The sequence below is a fragment of the Crocodylus porosus genome, unplaced genomic scaffold (genome assembly GCF_001723895.1).
Source record: "Crocodylus porosus isolate Cpor-Errol unplaced genomic scaffold, CroPor_comp1, whole genome shotgun sequence".
Taxonomy (NCBI): domain Eukaryota; kingdom Metazoa; phylum Chordata; order Crocodylia; family Crocodylidae; genus Crocodylus; species Crocodylus porosus.
The window spans coordinates 7,414,702-7,425,151 of NW_017728943.1; the positions used below are offsets into that span (position 1 = coordinate 7,414,702).

Below are 10,450 nucleotides of genomic sequence, written 5' to 3' on the forward strand. Positions count from 1 at the left end.
AGGCTGAGGGGGAATCTAGTGGCCTGTTATAAATTAGTCAGGGGGGATCAGTGGGCATTGGGGGAGTCACTGCCAGGAGTGACCAGGAATAATGGTCACAAGCTGGCAGAGGGCAGGTTTAGGCAGACACAGCATGGAACTAGTAGCTGTGCAGTGAGGCAAGGCCCTGCAGGAACTGCAGGGTCCAGGCAGGCTGCTGGGGGTTGGCTGCAGGCAGCTGAAGCTGACCCCAGTGACCAGGAGCTGGCTGCAGCTGAGCCCAGGTGCTGGTATGCCTAGCAGGATCCTGCAGGGCCCTGTGGTGCCAGGAAGTGCTGCCAGGGTTCAGGCCAGTTAGTACAGCTGGCCTGTAGCCTGTGCAGGGGCAGCAGTGGCCAGTAGTAACCCTAGGCTCCCTGCTCTTGTGCCCCAGGGCTCAAACTGCCTGCAGGCTTTTAAGGGCCTGGGGCTGGGGCTGCCATAGACCCAACCCAGCCCTAGAGCAGGAGAGGCTTCCAGCCCTGGGGCCCTGGGGCTGAGCGTAGGCTGGGCCCCTAGTGGCAGGGCTGACCAGGACCAAATTTGCTCCTGGTTGGCATCTACATGCATGTTACTGTACAATAACTACTCATGTAGACATGCACACGTACTGTGCAGTAAACTGTGCTACTGTGCAGTAAAGCATTTCGTGTAGATGCACTCACTGAGATGAGCATATAAGAAAGGAATAAAAAAAGGAAATGGAACTTCCTGATTTCAAACAAAGGCCTTCTTTCTCATGCATGTACAATATTATAACTGTTAAAATGCCAAGTCATTTGCTTTCTTCTTAAATAAAGAAGTTGCTTAAATATTGTTGTTAAACAGGTTTTTTTAACAGATATATTTTTAAAGCTTCCTGGATATTGCATTCACATGTAGCTTATGACAATTGATTAATATTTCCCAAGTGCCCAAATGAGTTCAAAAGAAACAACTCAATGACTTTCAATGGGATGAGAGCCCTGCATCACTTTAGAGCTTAGGAAAAATTATTTCTAAAAATACAGTGATGTTTCTACAGTGTAAGGAAGACACTTCAATTATACAGGCCTGCTCCAAATTGCTCTCACAGGGCACATCTACACATGAAATTAATGCCAAGCAATAAATCCCAGAATATCACACTGGAGTTTGTTGCTCCCAGGCACCATGTTTACACGTGCACCTGGGACCTCAGTATGTTGAGCCGGGTCAGAGCAGCCCTGGCTGGCAGGGGCTGTCCAGGAGATCAGCCTGCCAACCTGGGGATGCTCCAACCCAACTCAACATACTGCAGAGGGGCTGGCTGGGGCACAAGTGTGCTCCAGTGTGGGGCTAGCTAGCAGGCAGCCCCTGCACTGAAGCACCCTCGTGCCCCAGCCAGAACCATCAGCGTCTACACATCTGTTGCTGTGCAGTAAAGAACTCTGCCATAGGATAGTACTTGTATTTACAAATGCTAACATAGTTGGAGTTAATTAGTTTACTGTGGCTTAAGAGGGCTTCCCATACAGATGCTGAGACTTTACTGTGAAGCTGATTAGGCAGCTCCACAGTAAATGTCTCAGGTAAATATGCCTACAGACTCCTAAACGAGACTCCGGAAGACTTTAGGCACCAAAGGGCTTGCTACACCATAGTAGTAACAGATCCCAGTGAGGATAGGACCAAACATGCCACATATGCCCATACCCACAGTCAGAGTCTCAACTCAGAAGTAGCTCAGAGAGGTTTTCCCAGGCTTGGTGGTAAGCTTCTGAGTATAAAATGAGCTTGCAGGTCTGTGGCATGCTCATGTGGTATGCTTATGCCTCTTCTTGGGATGGCCCACCATGATTACAGCATAGACATGAGGCCTGTGCGAAGTGGCTAGTATTCACTTCAGATTTGGATTCAGCTGATTTGGGAGACAGTGATTTGATTCAGTGATTCAAGTCACTGTCCCAATCCAATTTGGCCGAATCTCTGAATCAGCCAGGCCAGGCCTATCCCCCTCCCACTCTCCCAGCCCAGCAATGGCTGCCCCAGCTCCTGGCACTTCTAAAAAAAAAAAAAAAGACCCAGCTCACTGGGTGCACCTGGGCAGGGGGTGATCCACTGTCCTGCACTGCGTGGGGGGCTTTCCACGAGCCCCCTGGTCCACCCTCCTCACTCCCCCAGCCTCCCCTCGGGTGCTCCACCCAGGCCAGCTCTGGCCCTTTAAGAAGAAAAAAAAATGAAAAAACCCAGAAACACCGCTCCTGCGGCTTAAAGCACCTACTCTGGACCCCTTTAAGAGTCAATTGGATGTTTATCTTGCTGGGATCCTGTGACCCCAGCTGACTTCCTGCCCTTTGGGCAGGGGGCTGGACTCGATCTTCCAGGGTCCCTTCCAACCCTAATGTCTATGAAATCTATGAAAACCACTGAGAGCCTAGATTCACCTGACACCTCCATTTTCACCTTAAAAGGTGCCTAGATGTCCAGATGGAGACTTTTCACGTGTTCAGATGTGATCTGGATTGAGCCCTGAGGCACCTAGGTACCACCTTAGCTCAATCAGGAACCATATTGGACCTAAGAAGTGCAGAGAAGTACACCACAGCCCCTGTCCCTTCAACACCTGCAGAGTGCCTAGCTGATATCAATGACAGCATTGAGGTCATTGCAAAGCATAGCATTTGGAGCAGCCTTCAGTCTTGAACAAGGCCAACAGTCATGGAGGCAGGGACTGCCTTTGGCACAATCTTCCTAATGGTTAGAGCACTGGCCTAGGACGTGTACCCTTTTCCACTTGAGAGGATTCAAAACCACCTTTGGGAGAATGCCTCAGGCACAGGCAACAGAAGAGATTGCGTGTGAGTTCCCTTCCTCTCCCCCACTGAAACTGCCCCAGCAGGTATCACAGTTGGAAAAATCCTGCAGCCAGAAGGAGTGCGAACAAAAGGAAGTGTAATTCTGTGGTGTAATGAAGCGGGTGCTGTCTTGGAAGGAGGGAGTACTGGGGTCTAATACCTGTTCCCAAGGCTGTTTGTGCATTTTCACTATTTAAAAAACAGAAATAGCCCTGTCAGCAAAGAGCAGAACCTGTAGTGTAGCTACAATTGGTAACTATGATTAGGTGATGGGAACACGAGCCCCTGGCCCTGATAAAGGGGCTGGGGGCTAGGACAGAGCAGGAGGGAGCATTGGAATGGATACAGACAACTGTTACTCAGCCAGCTAAGGCTCCAGCTGTGTGGATCTGGGGAAGGAGTCAAGGGGTGAAGGCAAGGAGATGCCCCCTCCCTGCCACTGAATTATCTTTACTCACCATGGCATTTGGCACAGACTACTGCTGATGGAGGGGGCAGGCAAGAAGGTTAACTGCTTGGCTGAAGGTCACCTTCCCCATAACTGGTGGGACCCCAAAGCTCCCCCTGGCTTCACCCCCATGGCTCCTTTCCACTTTGCTTCTAAAGGTCAGCAGTTGCCAGGACCCTAGAGACCCCCCTGCCTGTACTGCCTGAATCCTGGACAGCAGCCAGAGCTGCCCAGAGCACAAACCCTACCAGGTAGGCCTCTGGGCAGAATGCAGCTCCCACCTGAGCACCTTTATCACTGAGCTACAGTCAGGATCCATTTTGCTGTGTCTTCTTCTGGCCCCATGAATCTTGGACTCATGACCATCTGATGGGCCAGCTTCCAAAGGAGGTGGGGAGAGAGTTCTCACCTGATCTGCACTATAGCCTGGTGGCTAAGGCACTGTCTTAAAAAGTGGGTTGCAAGAGATTGAATCCCTCCAAGTTGAGGGTAAGACACTACTGGAGTTGCTGGGCTTTGCATTCGACTATGTGCTGCTGCTGATGTGCACAACATACCTCTGGCCCCTGAGATGGTGGAGGTTCCTTTCTTGCACTCCTGATTCATGTGACTGAATTCCAGAGAAGTGCAGGAGTAACCTAGTATTGTCTTTCTGAGCACTCTAGGGCAGTGTTTCCCAACATTTTCCAGCCCAAGGCACACTTACATTAATACAAATTTCCTGCAGCACACCTGTTAAGGCATTCCCCATCCTCATACCTATTGTAGCTCATTGCCATGGCAAAATTTCGTGGCACACCTACGGATTTCTGATGGGATGCTTTTGTGCCATGGCACATTGGTTGATAAACACTGCACTAAGGGCTTCCAGACTCAGGATTTAGGTGCTCTGAATCACTCTGTCATGACTACTAACTCTCTCCCTTGATTGGAGGGGGTATCTTAGATAGCCAGTCCTTGCCACTTTTTGGGGCAACGTGTCTAATTTTTAGGCATTGCTATTCCTAAGTGGAAGCACTTCTGAGAACAGTTTGGATCTGGCCCATAGCTTCTAAGCAGCTATTAATATTTGGTGGCATTTCTTTGCAATGAAATATATTGAAAATTACAAGCCTACAACCAATAAGGGCTTTGGAGCTCAAAAGGAATCTTCTCCTTATGTTATACTCCAGTCTTCATGCCTACATTATTCCATTAACATTTTAAAACCCAGTCTTTATTTTGGCCTCTTTAATGAGAAATTAATACAAACTATCTGAACTAAAGGCTTCCCTCCCCTTCATTTCCCATTTCTTTCTCTCAACTGATAGCTCCAAGAACCTGAAGAAGTTTTTTCTTCCTTCTCTTTCACCTTTTGTGAAGCATGACTTGCTGGTGCAATGAATGGAACTGCTTTAGCTAGTCAGGAGTGCAGGGCTAAAGTGAAAACGTTTACCTCACCAGCCAAGATTTTTCAAACACTGTCCTCCCCACCTCCCAGCAGAAACAGAGATTCTGCGCAGTAATGTTACTCTTGAAACACATAGCTACTTTCCACCTAAAAAGCTTTGTTGCGTTCCCAGTGCAGGGTATCCCAAAAACTGAAAGTCTCGCGCTTCCACTCTGCAATGGGCTCCTTGTGACTCTTTCCTGTTCCCTAGCAGTGCAGTTCAACTGCAGTCACAATGCAGCTCATTCCCAGCCACTGATGGTGCTAGGGCCTGACTCCTTTAAGAAGTGCTGCTGAGCACAAAGGGGACTTCCTGGACTATCTGTGGGATGTGGAGGAGAAGTAAATGGATCTCTGGGGATCTGCCCTGCCTGCTGCTGCCTAAATCCCCCTCCCAGTAGCTGATCCTGGGCAGTTTGTGCCAGGTGGGATTGAAACTTCCAGAGACAGGGCATTTCCCTGCCTTGGCTTCTGTTAGCCTCCAAACAGTCCTTCGCTTTAAGCAGCAGAATGATTTTAATGGATTTTTTCTCCTTTCAGTTGCAGCAGCTGGAATAAGCTGGATGTGGTGGAAGGGGCAGGGCTCAGTTTTCACAAGTCCCTTTAAGTAATCATCAGTCAGCTTCAGATTATGGAATATGAAATAACCAAAAGCCTCTGTCTGTAGCTATGAGAGGGATGTGGACATCCCTCATTAAACCCCATATTGGAAAGCAGGGCTTTGTGTATTACCCGGTGCCAGGACTTCTTCAAAGGCACAATGCCAGCAAGATCTTGCTATCTTTAAAACTGGGGGCCATGCTGGCAGTGGAGCTGGATCCAACCCTCCGTGGTCAGATACCAGGAGCTCTCGGAGGGGTCCTGGAAATATTTATATTGGGCTGAGGACTGAGATTACACAGTTCAGCCTTGAAGAAGTGAGTGCTAAATCCAACAGAAAACGGGTTAGGGGAGTACCCAATGTGAGGGTTCACCAGAGTGGCTGTCTAGGTGCTATGGAGCATGCTGCTATGAACGCTCTCAGGGTAGAGGGGCAGGGGTGGGCAGTCACTGCGCAGGCAGCCTCTGTGTGCGGTCAGGGACAGGGCAGGCAGCACAGCAGCAGATAGGGCAGGGAATAAAAGGTAGAGTGGCAGATCAGGCAGGGAAAGGGGATTGGAATGGCACTTGGGGAGAGCAAGGGGCTTAATTTATGGCAAATCTGCCAAAAAGTTTGGCCCCCCACCTGGCTTAATGTAACAAACTTTGCCTCTCTTTCAGCTGATTAAGGAAAAACTGTTAGATCTGCTTGGCAAGGAGGAGGAGGAGGGGAGCCATGACGAAAATGTGGTAAGGACGATAATCAGTGCCATCACAGCATGCCCCAAAACGGTCCAGCTGCCAGCTCCCAAATCATCCTTGATACAGAAGGAAATATACTTGAAAGTGAGGCAGCAGAGCCAACCCCAGCCCAGAGGCTACAAAGCATCATGCTTCAAAAATCATGAGATTTGGGGGGTTTTAATAAATTTTAGGGGGAGAAGGCCTATTTGCATTTTGAATATCAGAGGACACGTTTTCCAGCTCTTTTCTGTCATTGTGAGAGCCTCTCATTAAAAATAACCTGAGAGTCACCTGGCTCCAAGAGCAAGGTACTTCAGGGAAATAAAATCTATCATAAGACACATGATAACACCACAATAGTAGTCAGAAGCAATTAGCCAAGTGAAGGAAGAGAGAGTTTGCTTCATGATGATAAAAGAAAAGAGGCAATTATAGATATTTTTATGAAACAATTTAAAGTGTCAGATTGTTGGGCAACTCTTGAAAGAACAGTTGAGGCAGAGATGTCCAATATACATGGGGGAAAAAAAGGATGAAAAATTTCAAAATGTCATAGTTATTCTTTTTTTTGACAGGGTTGGAAATATGCCCATTATTTATTTTGTGAAATGTGCTACACAAGTTTAAGTACAATATTTATCAAAATGTTATTGTTGTTTTTATAACAATTGCTACTGTCATTTTTTGTTTTCCCCAAACTGCATTTTTCCCCTAAAAATTGTGTTTTCAATATTATTTTTCCACAGGGACTTGGAAAACAACTTTGGTAAATATTTTGAAGTCAATGAGTATATTTGCACAAATGGTCACAGGAAATATCACTAAAGCCAGGCCATTTCAATAAAATTAAGACTATCAACAACGTCAAAAAAGTGAATCAAAAATGGCCATAAGAGTGTCACTAAACATAGTCCCAGGAAATACTGCCAGAAATGGGCAGTGTGAAGTCAACAATTCCTTACAAAAAATAATTAAGTTTGGAAAGGAGAAACATTACAAATGTTTCCTGTGCTAAACAATATTGAAGCTCTTTTTAAGAGAGAGATTTTCACATCCACTCCCTTAGCACTCCCTCCATTTCTGTGCCCACAGCATAGGCTCCGTCCCTGGTTCATGGGTGGAAGTACAGAGGCCTTGATTCTACCTTCATCTACTTGCGGGAGCTGACAACATCAGTCAGTATCATAGACCACTCCATTAGCACTTTTCCAAGAACTTGGTATATCACTATGACTCCGGGTCCTGATGGGGAAGAGGAGAAGCAAAAACAAAGCCTACTTAGAGTTGGCCCCCCTTTGTGATCTTATGTTTTCAGAGGCTCCCAGAGTTTCTCCAGTTCTCAGCCAAACTGCAGGCTGGGTTTGTGCCTGCCAGTGACTAGAGAATCTAGGAGAGCCTTGAGTACAGCAAGAGCAGCCACAGGCAAGTTCATGAACACACTTCCTTGGTCTGTCTTCAGAGGTACAGAGAACTTAAAGCTTCTCCCCCCACTCCTCAGCCTTGCTCCCTACATATATGTGGAGCCCATAAGAACATAAGATCTGCTATTTCCTGGGCCAGACCATAGGTCCATCTTGCCTGGTAGCCTCAGAGCAGCAGGGGTGCCACCACTTCTCCCTGGCTGCTGCTGGAGCTGGGCAGGGAGCAGCAGGAGCCTGAGAAGCTGCTGTAAGCTCCTGCTCTCCCCACCACCACCACCTCTGCTTCTCCTGGACCTACAAGCCACCCTCCCCAGCACCAGCCAGCACCTGCTGCCACAGCCACCTACAGCCATGGGGACCCCACAATAGCAGTGGGGCCCCTCCACCAGCACCACCATGTGCTGTCTGCTTGCTAGCTGCTCCAGCAGCACCCCTATATTTGTCCTCCTGTGGTGAGTCCTGTGCTCCTCTCTCCCAGTGCTTGTGTACAGCTAAGTAAGCCAGCAACATGCTTCTCCCTCCCTCCTGTGTGTGTCCCTGTGTCCCTTTTTATGTCCCGGCCCCCACCCACAGCCCCGGCACCACCCCTCCACAGCTCCCCACCTAGTGCAGCCAGAGCAGGCACCCAGGAACCCAGCTACAGGCAGAGGGGAAAACCATGACTCCCCCTCTCTCACCCCACCCAGCCCCTTCTAAACTAGCCCTCCAACGGCAGGGCAAGAGCCCCCTGAGGGGACTGCAACACCAGCATCCCCAAACTAGGGGGCTGCCAATGAGCCGAGAGAGACCCTGCAGGGCCAGGGGACTCCCTCTGGTCAGTCGCCACCAGAGGGGGCTACAGGGAGCCCCAGATACAATCAGGGCAGGGGAAAAGGCAAGGGCTGCTCGTCCTCCTCTTCCAAAGCGGGTAGGAAGGGTAAAGGGCCTGCGCAAAAGGCCAATGTGCCAGCACCTGCAGGGAGCAGTAACACCTGGTCAACAGGCGCCCCAACCACTCAGGTTTCTCCCAGGTCTTCAGCCAGAGCTATGCCCAGGTGGGCCCTCCACTGCCTCTGTCCATAACACCTCAGGCAATTGGGCCCTTCCCGCCATCATCAGGCACCGTAACATGTGCGAGATTGAGCTGTCACCATTTGAGAACCATGCATGTGCTCGTTTGGGTAGTGGGGACCCCAAAGATTGTGGACATGGGCTACTGATGCCACCTTAGTCCTGGGGGGCATGTGCCCCACTTGCAACAAGTCCCACCGACCAGAGTGGGGAGTCCCACGTGGGCAATTCTGCAGTCTGGCGGGGGGGCAGTCCTGCAGTCCCAGGAGCCTGCAGCCAATCACTGCACTCACTGCAGCCACTTCTGAAAGTAGCTGCAGTGAGCACTCAATCAGCCTATGCTTTCAGGGGGAGCACCGGTGTTCCTGCCTATCCCCCACGCCCATCACCTAAGCGGTGAACACGGCCATCGGGGGGGCACCGGTGCTCTCAAGGGGTGCACGTGCACCCGCTATGCATTGCCACTGATTGTGGAAGCCTCCAGGTGTTACCACAAGGGTGTATTCTACCTTGCCATGGAAGCTGCTGCCCAGGAGGCAGTGAAGAAGGTGGGGGCAAGTATGTCCTGCTCAAGCCCCTGGAGGAGCTGGGGACCTTGGTGGCCCTCAACTACATCCTGTCCTACATCCCCAAGTGGGCCCTCATGCCCTTTCTGCAGGGCTTGGGGAGAGTCCTAGCCCCAGTTTTCACTCTCCTGCTGAGGTACTGGGACCCCAGCTTCCACCATATTCAGTTCTTCTTCCACCAAGTCACCATCCAGTAGTGGCAGGGGCAGAGACAGGAGGGACCTTCATGGTTCCCTTCCTGGGGTCCCCAACCACATCGACTACATAGCGGAGGAGGTGAGGTGTTTCCAGTGCTGGCCACAGGGGCACCTCTGCCAGGAGCGCCCCCTTATCTACAGAGGGCACCGCAGGCCCCAACCAAGGAGAGGATGCCACCACCACTCGCACCCCTGACACCCTATCCCCAGCAGCCAGCCCCCGCAAAAGCTCAGGGGACCTTGCACCTCAGCCATCAGAGGGATCCCAAAACAGGGGGGTGCAGGCAGGGGAGGGTGGTGATGGGGTCACGCCAGCCCCCACCACCACTGCCACCCTTTCCTAGCCCCATACCACCACCAGCACCCCAAAGTGACCCCTCTCTGGACAACACCAAATCTGGGTGGATGTTGGTCACATATGGGTGATGATTAGCCACCTAGGTCAAACGTAAGGACCAAGCACAAATTGGGCCCTCCGGCATGGCAGGGGCCTCCCTCCCACCACCCAAGAGGGGGGGATGACATTATTATTATTCCCACCACCTCATAAGCTGTGCCAGGACTCCCACACCCAGATAAAATAAAAACAGATAACTGTTAACACCATGGAGGAGGGCTCAGGACAGCCCAGCTGTTCTGAGGGAGAGGAGCCCATGGAGGAGACCCCCAACTCTGCTGGCTGTGACCTTCCCCCCACTGCTGTAGATATTGAGACTTCAGCCCCACCACCCTGGGGGTTGATCTGGCCACAGTTCTGAGCAGAGAGAAGCAGGGTCCCCCGCTGACCACCATTCTAACACCAAGAGAGACCTTGCTTAGAAACCATTGCCATTCCCTCTGCCACTCCCCAAGCTGCCCCCTCCCCCATCCCAAAAGGCTGCATCTCTCCCTCCCCCAGTGTCAGGGGATGTAGCACTCTGCCAGGCCTCTGCCCCCATGGGGTAGAGGGGGATGAAACACCCACCCCACCCAGCATCCAGGAGGAGCATGCCAAACCACAGGACCAGGAAGAGGATGACCGGGAGTCTGTGGGCTCCACAGAGCCTGCAGACCTCTTGGCCCCAGCAGTACGGCCCTTGCAAGGCCAGCGGACCAAGGCACTTAAAGGGGCACTTAAGGGAGCCCACCCCTGCCCCAGCCCTGGCACAATCTGTGGGCAAGGCAAGAGCCCCCAAGGGCACA

General features: G+C 50.9%; 1 protein-coding gene across 1 annotated transcript in view; it reads left to right on the forward strand.

Moving 5' to 3' along the window:
• LOC109319006 (acid-sensing ion channel 2-like) overlaps window positions 1-10,450 on the forward strand; it is a gene marked incomplete at its 5' end in the record, with an annotated part of 433,500 nt that overhangs the window by 416,863 nt on the left and 6,187 nt on the right. Inside the window, one exon of the mRNA XM_019548525.1 lies at window positions 5,972-6,040. Within this exon, the coding sequence (XP_019404070.1) occupies window positions 5,972-6,040 (69 nt within the window). The remainder of the gene's footprint in view (window positions 1-5,971; window positions 6,041-10,450) is intronic.